The 13,790-nt window shown below is 41.1% G+C and overlaps 1 protein-coding gene across 3 annotated transcripts in view; it reads left to right on the plus strand.

The window, feature by feature from the left end:
- The window catches only part of LOC129714210 (WD repeat-containing protein 7), a 546,583-nt gene that overhangs the window by 26,653 nt on the left and 506,140 nt on the right, over window positions 1-13,790 (plus strand). For all 3 annotated transcript variants that reach the window (XM_055663773.1, XM_055663850.1, XM_055663908.1), the window contains exons 4-8: window positions 33-204; window positions 1,029-1,135; window positions 2,966-3,044; window positions 5,182-5,356; window positions 10,254-10,330. In XM_055663773.1, the coding sequence (XP_055519748.1) occupies window positions 46-204; window positions 1,029-1,135; window positions 2,966-3,044; window positions 5,182-5,356; window positions 10,254-10,330 (597 nt within the window). In that variant the 5' untranslated portion in view covers window positions 33-45. The remainder of the gene's footprint in view (window positions 1-32; window positions 205-1,028; window positions 1,136-2,965; window positions 3,045-5,181; window positions 5,357-10,253; window positions 10,331-13,790) is intronic.

Below are 13,790 nucleotides of genomic sequence, written 5' to 3' on the forward strand. Positions count from 1 at the left end.
CAATATTCTAAATTTATCTTATTTTTGAACAGGCCAGAAGTAAAAATGGCTGGAAATAGCCTGGTGTTGCCGATCGTGCTGTGGGGCCCCAAAGCGCCAACGCATTGCATTTCAGCTCTACTAGTGATGGATGATTTGGCAACTATTGTTACAGGATGTCATGATGGACAAATCTGTCTTTGGGATTTAACTCTGAAAATAGAGGTTGGTTCTTATTATTTAAAATTATGTTTACTATTTAGAATTACAAAATCAATTTTCAATTTCTATATTGAAACATATCAAATTTGTATTTATCGTTGCATGAAATAAAGAAGGTAAGTATATGGTTACTTTGGATTACCTGATGATTTCCTGCGATATGACACAGGCTGTGATGTATTATAAAGTCATTGTCATGACATCTTAATGTTGTTCTTTCTCTGTTCACTTTGATTCTGTCTGTCCTTGCCCCTACTTTTCTTTTGTTTTCTCCCCCTCCACAGAACACCTTATTTCTCCTATTTTGTTATTCATTTTTGTTCTTAATGTTTGTATTGGTAGGGAAAATTGTAGAAGCGCTTAACCACATATGTTTGTTTTCTCTCAACCCAATTTTAATCCTTGTGCCTCCTGCCTGGGTCTCCTTTATTGTACAGTAACTATTTTTGTGGAGAATATCAGACATCTATACCAGTTTATTGCATTCATTTTTTTAAGAGCTGGAAGATACTTTTTTTAATTAAGATCATTAAGAAAAACTTGCAGGAAGTAATAAATGCCATTATGTTTTGTAGGTTGACTATTTTATTCAAGTGTAGTTATGTTGATAACCATTTGAAAAGCAGATGGTGTGCTTGTTTCTTTAATAATAAGACCCAGAGCATCATGAGCTTTATTTACTGTAGTTTAACATGAATCACAAATGACTTTATTGACAGTGAAAATCTTTGATTATCTGTTTAATTATCAAAACCTGACTTTAAGAAGCAGGAATTTATTGTAGCAATTGAACCATTACTATTTATCTTTTGTGTGTGTGTCCACAGATCATTCCAAGGGCTCTGCTGTTTGGCCACACATCATCTATCACTTGCCTTTCCAAAGCCAATGCCGGCAGTGACAAACAGTATGTTGTCAGTGCATCCGAAAATGGGTGAGTAAATTAGTAAATGGAAGAAATTGAACATGGTAAAACCTATATAACAGGGGTGGCAGAGGGATGACAGATTACTCTTAGCATCTTTAAGCTAAGAAGATATGTAAATTGATACTGCTGGAGTTAACTTTTTCTGGAAGAAACACTTTTCGGTGCAGTTGAATGGAATGTTTTAAGTTCTAAGAACAAAAAACGAATTTGCAGAGTTCATATTGCCAAAAGGCATTGACTAATTCCGATTTGTATTGGTTCAATTATTAGAATTTAGAGATACTGCATGGAAACAGGCCCTATGGCCCACCGAGTCCAAGCCAACCAACAATCAGCAGTTGTACCTTATACACTAGGGACAATTTACAGAAACAGAGTAACCTACAAACCTGGAATGTAGGAGGAAACCAGAGCACCCGGAGAAAACCTACACGGTCACAGGGAGTACATACAAACTCCGTAAAAGCAGCACCCATAGACAAGATCATACCTGGGTCTCTGGCGCTGTGAAGCAGCAATTCTTCCACTGCGCCCTGATGAAGCCCCACTTATGTTTAAGTGAATCTGGTTATCTCATCATCAAACAATATTTTCCTCTTTGAGAGGACAGGGTGAACAAAGAGCACGATTCTAGATTTCAGAAATTCGTTATTGGGTAAATGAAATTGAGGCTGTTTTATTTTGCAAAAGAGATTCCAAAGTAACACAATAGAAGTTTTCAAGTTTTTATCTTAAAAATATTAAGCACATAAATAAGCCATTTAGCGTGGATTGTTCACGCTCGCTCATTATGGAGCAATCTGTTCTGTCCATTTTCAAGAGTTAAGAGTGATTAATTGTCATATCAACCTGGAATAGAATAATTAAATTATTATTTGTACAATTACTTTTGTACAAATAATTTTACAGTCACATTTAAACATAGCACGAAAAATAAATATAGAATAAATTATCAGTTATTCTAGGTAAACCAGACCATGATAGTTCAAACCAAAATACAAGGAAACGTTTCATGTTATCTCCCCTAAAGTGGTCAGTGCTGTTTTAATTTGGAATTGGGAGTGGTTGATGGAAAACTTATTGATATTGTACCAATAAGTCAGAGTTTGCTACCAGAAGTCCATGATAGTGCAAGCTAAAGTATTATTAGACCTTAGACTGGCACAAAAGGCTGGAGCAACTCAGCAGGTTAACTCAACAAATATAAGCAAGGAAATGTGGGGCACAAAATAGGCCATTGCTTTTTGCATATCTTCCATTTATTTCTCCTGTGTACTGTCTATATCTCTGGTTTCTCTTTCCCCTGACTCTCAGTCTGAAGGTCTTGACCCAAAACATCACCTTTTCCTTTTGTCCAGAGATGCCGTCTGACCCGCTGAGTTACTCCAGCTTTTGTGTCTGTCTTTTAAACCACCTTCACATCTTATGAGACCTTGCAAATTATTCCCCCATAAATGATGAAAACTATGATTGATTCTGTTTTCATTACCATTAGAGGCAGGTTTCACCTGTGGCCATTGCTTCTAAAATAGAGAGGTTGCCATCAAGTGAGGAGCATTCATTAATGTCCTACCTTGGGAGGACACTTACCAATGTCGAGTCGCGAACAATCTTTACCACAAATATGTACACAAGTCATCTTGGAATCAAAATGATATTGTAGCCCCAAAGAAAATACTCCCATTGTTGCAATTGTCCCACTGAGTGCAGACAATTTGGATGAATTATTCTGCAGAATCATGGTACATTTATTTTGTTCTTTCTGCTTATGCTAAAGTTAGTTTAACTAAATAACGGCACCTTAATATAGCATTAATCATACTTTTTTCCTTGCAGAGAGATGTGTCTTTGGGATGTGAATGATGGAAGATGTATAGAATTTACTAAATTGGCATGCACTCATACCGGCATACAAGTGAGTAGTGCAGAAATTGCTGGGATTCAGGCAAACTTTTACCAACATTTTCAATATGAAGAATTTCTGAAATGTAACATGACACAAGTGACAACATGATGCAAAAATGTTTTCAAATTTTGGAGCAGGGCGTATACATTGCTTGGAGATGTTGAGATATTAATTTGTACATAATTTTAGCCTATTTGCATTGATCATCTGGATACTTGCTAATAAATAATCATATGAAGAGATGTCACTATTGTAAATGCTTTATCTGTGAAATGTTTAAAATTTGATATTCAGTGGGGTTTTACACCTGTACAAGAAGGTGGGTTCATATGCAATGATACCAGTGAATAAGGTGGGGAATAGACTAGCAAGGTGAGTGCAATGTTGGAATGGCGGGACAGGTGAGCTTGATTTAATAAACGGCGATTCAACATAAAATCGGAAGTGTATTGTTCTGGAAGTTATAAGGAAGCGGTCGGGTCAGGAGAGGTGGTAATTAAAGGAAGTTGTGCAATCTGGTTTAATCAGTGGCAATCAATGGCTTTAATTTATTGTGTGATAATGGAGTGAATGAGTGATATTCAAGGCAGTTTCTTTTGTTCTGATTTTGTATTTAATCGATAGAATTTGAATTTCAACCAAGACTTGACACAAGACAGACAGGGGGGAGTTCTAGATATTACAGTCCATATCTCTGACTGCCAAAAATTCATGGTTGAGGCACAAAATCCCAAACTGAAGGAACTCTTCTTGGGGCATTGCAGGGCAGCACAGAAAAGAAAGTGCTAAATCTTGAAGTATTTTGACAAGAAGATCTCATTTATTTTTGAAATCCAGTAAAGAACTGAAATTTCATAAAGCAGACTGATGAAGCCGAATAAAGTTACACAAATAAGAAAAAATTAAAATAGGTTTCCGGGCTAGCTTACAGCTTATATTTAGTGTCAAATTAGGTTTGCCTCAGGTTGCAGTGTGTGGGATAATAAATACCATAACATTGTCTCCCAAGTGAAGAAGTGACAGAAAGGAAGAGAGACATAGCTAGTCACATCTTTGAAGTAAGATGCCGTAAAACAAATGACCAATGTTTATGGGGGAGGAGGCGATAAAGGAAGAAAGAAATAGCTAGTCACATCTTTGAAGTAAGATGCCGTAAAACCAAATGACCAATGTTTATGAGGGGCGAAGTGACGAGAGAGGAACCAGGGAAGGGGAAAGATAAGATGACATAAAGCAAATGGCCTATGTTTATGAGGGACCAAGTGACAGAGAGGAAGCAGCGAAAAAGCTAGGGTGATCTCTTTGGAGATAAAATTACCTAAAGCAAATGGCCTATGTTTATGAGGGACCAAGTGACAGAGAGGAAGCAGCGAAAAAGCTAGGGTGATCTCTTTGGAGATAAAATTACCTAAAGCAAATGGCCAATGTTTTTAGTATATCTTGTACCATGTAAACAAAAGGCCTTTGATGTGATGCATTCTGTGGAAACCTTTTCCTGTACCTCTGACCATGACTAATGTCTGTGGAATGTGCTAAGGGGACAAAAAAAAACTATTTAAGGCAATGTAATTCTGTTGTTCAGAGAAAGGGATCGAGGACAGTTGAGTGTCTACATTGGTCACTTAGCTGGAATTCTCGCTCCCTTCCATCGGCCGATGTTAAGTAAAGTTTTGAACTGGTCTACCAAACAGTTTGTGTGGTGTCTGTTTATTAAGAAGCGAACCTGGTTTAGTAGTTATAAAAGTAACTTTTTCAAGACGTTGCAGAAAATAAATGTTGGTAAGGGATGTTAAGGTAACAGATCAATTGACCAGTTTGGGTTGAATAGCTCCCTTTCTCTGGAGGTAATGATATTGGCATAGAGATAAACAATCTAAGATTACGCCACTGTCATCAGATAGCTAAGGTTGGAATGAGGAGAGGGCAATGTTGGACATTGGAGAAGATGTATAGGGAAAAAGGTTGACAAGCACTACGTTTGAAAATGATGGTTGGGTATGACAGAGGGTGTAAATCTGATTAAATAATGCTTACAGATACATGACTGTTGGAATAGGATTGTCATGAAAATATCGGTAAAGTTATTAAACATTGGAGCTGGAATTATAAGTTTTAAACTTTTATCATTGTAATTTTTTTATAATAGTTTTATCAGTTCAATGTTGGAACTCAACGCGAAGGAAGACTGCTTTGTTATGGCCATTACCCAGAAATCCTTGTCATTGACGCTAGTAGCCTGGAGGTCCTTTATTCATTGGTGTCCAAGATTTCTCCTGATTGGATTAGTTCACTGAGTATCATACGCTCACTGAGAACACAAGGTGAGGATTTTGTTCTATTTCTCAATTCATTCATATATTTATCTATTTTTGTTTTCAGTCTTCAAATTGTTAAAAGTAGTGGTTACTAGACTAAGTGGGAGGCCATGTTCACATGGGAGGGCTGTTCCCCCGACGCAATATTCCACCTCTCCACCAATTCCAATATTGATGGCCAGTGGGGGGGGGGCTTTCTGGAGCATTGGTATGAGTGTTGTTGGCAGCGGGGACTACTGGTCTCCAGAGAGCTAGTATGGACATTGTGGGCCAAATGGATTCTTGGGGTGGCAGCTTAGACCCTCAAGCCTGATGTGCTGGTAGCTCACTGACGGCTGGTGGGCTGGCAGTTGACTCACCGCTATTCCTTGAAATTCCATTTCAAGCAGAGTGCAAGGCCACCGAATTCATGGTTCAGTTTCCTACCACTTCAAGCAGGGTGCAAGGCCACAAAATTCAAGTGCAGTTTCCTACCACTTCAAGCAGGGTGCAAGGCCACAACATTCAAATGCAGTTTCATACCATTTCAAGCAGGGGTGAAACCACCATAAAACCACACAAAACACCACAATCACCGTTCAGTAGCCATTCAGTGTGTTCAGTTGATTCACAGCTCAGACAGTTGTGACCTCTCCCTCCCCCATCATGCAGAGACTGAGCCATACCCACACTTCCAGGTTTTACTAGACCAAGTGCAGACCCGTTGGGTCTGTTTCCCCCAACGTGCGGTTGTGGGGGGGGGGGGGGGGGGGGCGAGGCGGCGTGCAGCGTCACATACACTAACGATCCCCCCCCCCCTCTTCACTCATGCTAATTACCCCCTTGATATTATATTAATATTATTAATTTGCTCCTTTTACCCCATAACCACCCTATCTACTGACGCATAGCCCCCAATCTAGAGGGGGGGGGGGGGTAGAGAGAGAGGGCAGAGAGAGAAGGGGCAGAGGCAGAGAGAGAGACAGAGACAGAGAGAGGGGCAAGAGGGATAGGGGGGATGGAGGGGGAGGGAGGAGAGGGAGGGGGGGGGAGGGGGAGGAGAACCTAAAAAAACATTTTAGAACCAAAAAAGACACATTCTGCAAGCATTGTGGAACCAAAAGATGAACTTTTTGCAAACATTTTAGAACCAATAGACACATTCTGCAAGTGTTTTAGAACCACTAAGGACATTTACATTTGAGTAGACATGAGTTCAGTGTTATTCACAGCTCAGACACCCTCTGCCTTCCTCCAGCTTGCAGACACTGATTGAGGCACACCACTTCCTTGTTTTATAGTCCCTCCCCCCTGCCGCCAGCAGGGGCAGCAGAGGGAATGGGAAATTTTGTAAAATCATTAATATCTCTGTCATTTTTCATCGATGGGAAAAATCCTCGGCACACATACGGCGGAGGGGGGCTCTGAGCAAGGTGGCCAAAAATGACGGCCATAGGTGGCGGCGTTCTCTCGGAAATCGCAGCACAGATGTTTGTGTTTTTTGTGTTGTTTATTTCGTTTTGGTTAGTCTAGTTTTTGGTTCTTCGCTTGTGTTTTTGGGGGGGGGGGGGGGGGGGGGGGGGGGGTGTAACGGGGTTTGCGGTCTCTCCCTGGGGGATATGCGACTTTTTGGTCGTATTCCCCATCTCTGCCTCCGTCTGCGCTGAGGCCTAATGGAGCTGGCGACCTCGAGGCTCCGGAGGCAGAGCCCGTCAGGACTCGCCGTGAGGGCGGTCCGGCTCGGGGCTGGAACAGTGCTCCCGTGAGAGGTTGTGACGCTCCCGTGAGGGCGGCCAGCCCGAGGGTGGAACGAGGCACCTGTCGGAGCGGCCGAGCTCGGGGATGTGCGGCGCCCAAGTCGGGGTGGCCCGGCCAGAGGGAGAAGCGACGCCCAAGTCGGGGCAGCCCGGCCAGAGGGAGAAGCGACACCCAAGTCGGGGCGGCCCGGCCCGGGGAAGAAGCGACGCCCATGTTGGGGCAGCCCGGCCTGGGGGAGGTTCGGCGCCCATGTCGGGGCGGCCCAGCCCGAGGCTGAAGACGGTACGGTACTCACGTGAGGGTGGCTGGGACAGTGTTCTGGCGGTGGTGACCTGAGTCCGGGGTTCGGCCGTGGGCCAGCGGCTGCGTTTGCAGGACTGGAGGGCGGCAGCTTCGACCACCCCGGGCCGCGGTGTTTGAGCCGCGGGACTGATTTGTAACGACGCCCGGGGGGGTATCGCCTCAGCGCAGAGGGAGAAGAGGAGGGAAGAGACTGCAGACCTAAGACTTTTGCCTCCATCACAGTGAGGAGATGTTGGGTGGACTCACTGTGGTGGATGTTAATGTGTGTTTATTGTTGTTTTTGTTGTTTTTATTGTATTATATGTATGACTGCTGAAATTTCGTTCAGATTTCGGTCTGAATGACAATGAAGGCTATCTATCAAAATCGGTCAAGAACAGACTTTTAGTAATATAGATTATCCCTCCTGCTTTCACTGGAAAAGGTGTGGCCTTCGTGGCGTGATTGACAGGAGAGAGATTCTCAACGTTTTTAAAACACGAATAACACTTTTATTTTTCATTGATGGGAAGAATCCTCTGCACCTGATGAGTGGAGGGGGACTGAGTAAGATGGCCAAAAATCACAGCCGCAAGTGGTAGCGTTTTATCTAAAATCAATATAGTGCTAACAGGAAGTTGTCAAGTTTAGACAAACAACCATTTGCAGTGCCTTTTTACTGCAACCCAAAACCCCCAAACAACCATTTGCAGTGCCTTTTTACTTCAACCCAAAACTCCCAAACAACCATTTACAGTGCCTTTTCACTTCAACACAAACCCCCCCAAACAACCATTTGCAGTACCCTTTCACTTCAACCCAAAACCCCCAAACAACCATTTGCAGTGCCTTTTTACTTCAACCCAAACCCCCCAAACAACCATTTGCAGTGCCTTTTTACTTCAACCCAAACCCCCCAAACAACCATTTGCAGTGCCTTTTTACTTCAAACCAACCACATTTTCATTTTCAAACAACATTAAGGGCACTCCCAGTTGAGTAGACATGTGTTCAGTGTTATTCAGAGATCAGAGAGACATGACCCTCTAGTTTCGTCCATCTTGCAGAGACTGAGTGAGGCACACTCCTGATGTTATATTCCCTCCCCCCTCCCACCAGCAGAGGCAGCAGAGAGAATGGCAATTTAAAAAAAAACATTAATATCTCTCTGATTTTTCATGGATGGCAAAAATCCTCTGGTCCAGTCCGGCGGAAGGGGGCTCTGAGCGAGGTGGCCAAAAATGACAGCCGTAAGTGGCGGCGTTCTCGCAGAAATCACATTGCAATGAGTCAAAAGCTGTCAAGATCTTACTTTTAGTAATATAGAGATAGATGCTGTGATTTTTTTTCTGTTACTATTGGATTTTAATTATCTCAAGAATGGCCATCTTGAGTTTCACTTCACCCAAGATGCTTGCTTGGTTGCTAAATGTATGAGGCATTATAAATGTATGATATATCTTGCCCAGCAAATGTTACTTATTTGCGTGACCCATTTCAGTATCTTGCAGTTAATTTTGAAAAGCTTTTGACAGCCATCAAAGCAGGATAGGCCCTCGATAAAGTTGTTTATTTATGCAAGTTTCTGTTTCTTTTAAACAATTGGGAAGGCATATTTTAGGTAAAATTCCACAAAATTATTCAAAAATCGAGTAATCTAGCATTATCCCAAAAGAGATTTTCTTGTCCGACATGCCTGTTGATCAAATTAGAAAACAAATCTTTGTCCATGCATAGAGAATTATTTGACGTAGAAATGACAGAAAAAGTCTGTCAACATGTATGCTTGAAATATACGAGTCTTTTGTTGGTGGTTTGAAAGAGCTGTGCTGGAAATGTGCTGCTCACAGTTGAGTTTTTTTCATAACGTGCTCCTGAGCATTGTAGAAGAGAGTACATACAGCATATATGTCATTCTGCCCCTGATCCCTGAGGGAGTACTTGATCTGACGTAGCTGAGGCTGGATGAATTTCTTATCTGGCATCATAGCTTTATCGAGCATGTCCCGTTAATTTGATAGGGGGTTGCTGAACTTCATTGCAAAGGTAAGTTAAGGTTAAGACTTCGATGTGGAAACACCTTGTAAAGACCTTTGACAGCATGAGCAATCAAGAAGTAATCAGGGGGGTGTCTCAGGATCTTCTACCAGAGACAGAGTCATAGATCATGGACAGACGTGACAGGAAACTTTGAATGTTTGGAGACACAAGGAAACTGAAGGTGCTGAAATCTTGCACAGAACACAAAGTGCTGCAGTAACCTTGCGGGTCAGGCAGCATCTCTGGAGGAGATGGACAGGCAACAATTTTGGCTCGCATCCTTTCTTGTAGCAATCTGGCCACAGAAGTTAAGTGCAGGTAGCATGGTGGTGTGCACTTGAGGTGCATGCTTTCTTAAGGATGTTTTGGGCTAAATTATCTGAAATAGTGGTGCTAAAGTTATGGTGAATTGGATTTGGATTCTGTTGACTGTGAAAAGGTTTTCATTTAAAAGAGTAAGATTTAGTTTTATAACATGGTAGTGAGGATGCGAGGAAACATTACAATTTGCTCTGCAATCGATTTTCTATATTCATATTTTATGTAAAATCTGTTTAAAAGCCATGGCATTCTTCAATGGATTGCTTTTTGAAAGTATGAGGATAGATAAACACACTTAGTGGCATCTGTAAGATTGATATTCATAGAACATATAACAGTACAGCATAGGTACACTTATCTGTCTGTACATAATCCGTCCCTCCATTCCCTGCACATTCATGTGCCTGTCTAAAAGTCTAAAATGCCCCATTAGCTTAGTCGCACCATGATCCTAATGGTCTCTATTAATTTAATGATCATATAGCACTTAAATAATTGGTGTTTCATTATTTTTTATTCTCAGAAGACACAGTGATTGGAGTTTCAGTAACTGGAATCTTAAAGGTGTGGATTATTACTGCTGAAATCAGTCGAATGCAGGTATGATTTTGAAGATATGGATTGAGTAGTTTTGTAAGTTAACAGGGTTTCCATGTTCTGTTTGAATCTACAGTGGAGTGGTTCATATCTATCACAAGGGATTATAAAAGTGCAGTGTTGATGTTCCAACGTGTCTCATCAGAATGTTTACGAAGGAACTGCAGATGCTGGAAAATCGAAGGTACACAAAAATGCTGGAGAAACTCAGCGGGTGCAGCAGCATCTATGGAGCTAAGGAAATAGGCAACGTTTTGGGCCAAAGCCCTTCTTCAGACTGATGGGGGCAGGGAGGAGAAAGGAACAAGGAGGAGGAGGAGCCAGAGGTCTGAGGGAGAGATAGGAAGGGGAAGAGACAGCAATGGCTATCAAAATTGGGAGAATTCAATGTTCATGCCCCCAGGATTCAGGCTCCCCAAGCGGAATATGAGGTGCTGATCCTCCAATTTCCGGTGGTGTTCGCTCTGGCCTCTGATAATTTTCTTGTTTCTGACCTTAAACTTATTTATAATTAACTATCATCACATTTTTGAATTTCAAGGTTGCTTGTAATTTTAATCTGCCAATGCTTATCGTGTAATACAGTGCCCTCCACAATATTTGGGACAAAGACCCATCATTTATTTATTTGCCTCTGTACTCCGCAGTTCGAGATTTGTAATAGAAAAAAATCACATGTGGTTAAAGTACACATTTTAATAAAGGTCATTTTTATACATTTTGGTTTCACCATGTAGAAATACAGCAGTGTTTATGCATAGTTCCCCCATTTGAGTGCACCATAATGTTTGGAACACAGCATTGTCATGTAAATGGAAGTAATCATGTTTAGTATTGAAGTACTGAAGAAGTATTTAGTACTGATGTCTGAAGAAGGGTTTCGGCCCGAAACGTTGCCCATTTCCTTCGCTCCGTTGATGCTGCTGCACCCACTGAGTTTCTCCAGCACTTTTGTCTACCTTGAATGACAGAATCCTGGGTGTGAAGGCCAGAATGCTTATTTTTTTGCAAACACATGTCATTAGCCTGTGGTACACTTTGCCATAAGTGGCAATTGAAGCCAACATTACCTGTCAGTGGCATACATTTAGTTTTTTGTTTAGTTTAGAGATGCAGCATGGAAACAGGCCATTCGGCCCACTGGGTCTGCACTGACCAGCGATCCCCGCACACTAACACTATCCTACACACACTAGGGACAATTTACATTTACACCAAGCCAATTAACCTACAAACCTGTACGCCTTTGGAGTGTGAGTGGAAACCAAAGTACTCTGAGAAAACCCACGCAGGTCATGGGGAGGACGTACAAACTCCGTAGAGACAAGCACCTGTAGTCGGGATCGAACCCAGGTCTCCAGCACTGTAATGAGAATATCCTAGTTAATAATAAATTATAATGTAAGATGTTTTATTAAATATAGATTAATTTGGCTTCTTTGGGTTCTGAAGCTTTATAATTTTGTGCTGTGAAGGAGCTGGGTAATCAGGAAGTTAGAGGCCTGCATTCAAGCTGCTTCCTGTTATGCCCAAGTAAAGCTTTTGGTATGCTAGCCTTTATAAATCAGAGCATTGAGTATCGAAGCTGGGATGTAATGTTAAAATTGTACAAGGCATTGGTGAGACCAAATCTGGAGTATGGTGTACAATTTTGGTCACCCAATGATAGGGAGGATGTCAACAAAATAGAGTGAGTACAGAGGAGATTTACTAGAATGTTGCCTGGGTTTCAACAACTAAGTTACAGAGAAAGGTTGAATAAGTTAGGTCTTTATTCTATGGAGCACAGAAGGTTAAGGGGGGACTTGATAGAGGTCTTTAAAATGATGAGAGGGATAGACAGAGTTGATGTGGATCAGCTTTTCCCTTTGAGAATAGGGAAGATTCAAACAAGAGGACATGAATTCAGAATTAAGGGACAGAAGTTTAGGGGTAACATGAGGGGGAACTTCTTTACTCAGAGAGTGGTAGCGGTGTGGAATGAGCTTCCAGTGGAAGTGATGGAGGCAGGTTTGGTGGTATCATTTAAAAATAAATTGGATAGGCATATGGATGAGAAGGGAATGGAGGGTTATGGTATGAGTGCAGGCAGGTGGGACTAAAGGAAAAAAGTTGTTCGGCACGGACTTGTAGGGCCGAGATGGTCTGTTTCCGTGCTGTAATTGTTATATGGTTAAAATACATTTACAATGGTAGGAGAGGATGTATTTCCTTTGGAGTTGGTAGTTTTTGTAAACAGGAACTTCTGTGGGTAGCTGACATTAATGTGATCAGCAGTTGTGATTGATAGAATCACAAGATGACAAGTGTATTATATTACTGACAAGAATACTTTGAATGCCTGTATTGATTTGTATAAAACGTCATTGCTGCCACTCCCTGTAACCATGTGACTATGTTTCCAAAACACTATAAAATATGTTGTATGACTTTATTCGTTCTAGTGGTAGCCCAGGGAAGTCAAATATCTGTTATATACTTGACTTTGTATCCCTGGCACTCTCGCTGGCTAATGATCAGTAAAGCTTGTTTGTGTTGGTTTACCTAACCTATTGTGAGCTGTCTGTTTTAAGAAATGAACCTTAACAGTAAGACCGTAGCTCTACCGCTACGTCACCGTGCCGCTCAAATCCTCAATTTATTTCAAATATGTGAGTCAAGATCTCACCCAGTGCCCTCATAAATTGAAATTTCAAATTGTGTTTGTGGACCAGGAAATATCAGTTTGAACTTTGGGACCTCTTCTGCATAATATCATTTTGAACCCATTTGAACAGCGAGCTGCAAATTGATGTACTATCCAATCTAAAAGTTGACGCTTCTGAGAATGCACCAATCTTTCCGACAACATTCAAATCTCAACATTGTTTATATGCTGAAGTCTTAAGCAGGTTTTGAACCCATAGCAATCCTACACAGGCAAAAGTGTTATAAACTGAACCCAAGTTAACAAAATCAGAGAGCATGTTGGTAGAATTTGTAACGCATTAGTGATTAAGATTGGTATAAAGGCTTCTATTGAAGATGAAAATTTAGATTTGGTGCATATAATAGATTCACAAGAACAAATTGAAGACACACAACATATGCAGTAGAATGTTGAGTCAGTAGGATGTTGTAAAGCTCGGAGAATGGGAGCTTGACAAGAATATTGGAAACATTAACTCTTGATGAACAAGGTTACGATGTAAATAAAGACCATCCACAAAAAGTGGTAACATTCAATGTACTGGAGAGGTATTGAGAAAATCATTTCTTGTACTTATCAGATCAAATAAATGTAACCATAATGAATGTATAAGCTTTATGGTTTCCAGAAAGCAATAGGCCAAACACACAGTCAGGAGATGAGTTGATAATACTTTTGGTAAAATGTAGATGCAGGCAATTGATTCATGTACCTATATTGATTTACCTGTATATATCTATTTCATTGATATTGGGACATGCACTTACATTATAG

The sequence above is a fragment of the Leucoraja erinacea genome, chromosome 1 (genome assembly GCF_028641065.1).
Source record: "Leucoraja erinacea ecotype New England chromosome 1, Leri_hhj_1, whole genome shotgun sequence".
Taxonomy (NCBI): Eukaryota; Metazoa; Chordata; class Chondrichthyes; order Rajiformes; family Rajidae; genus Leucoraja; species Leucoraja erinaceus.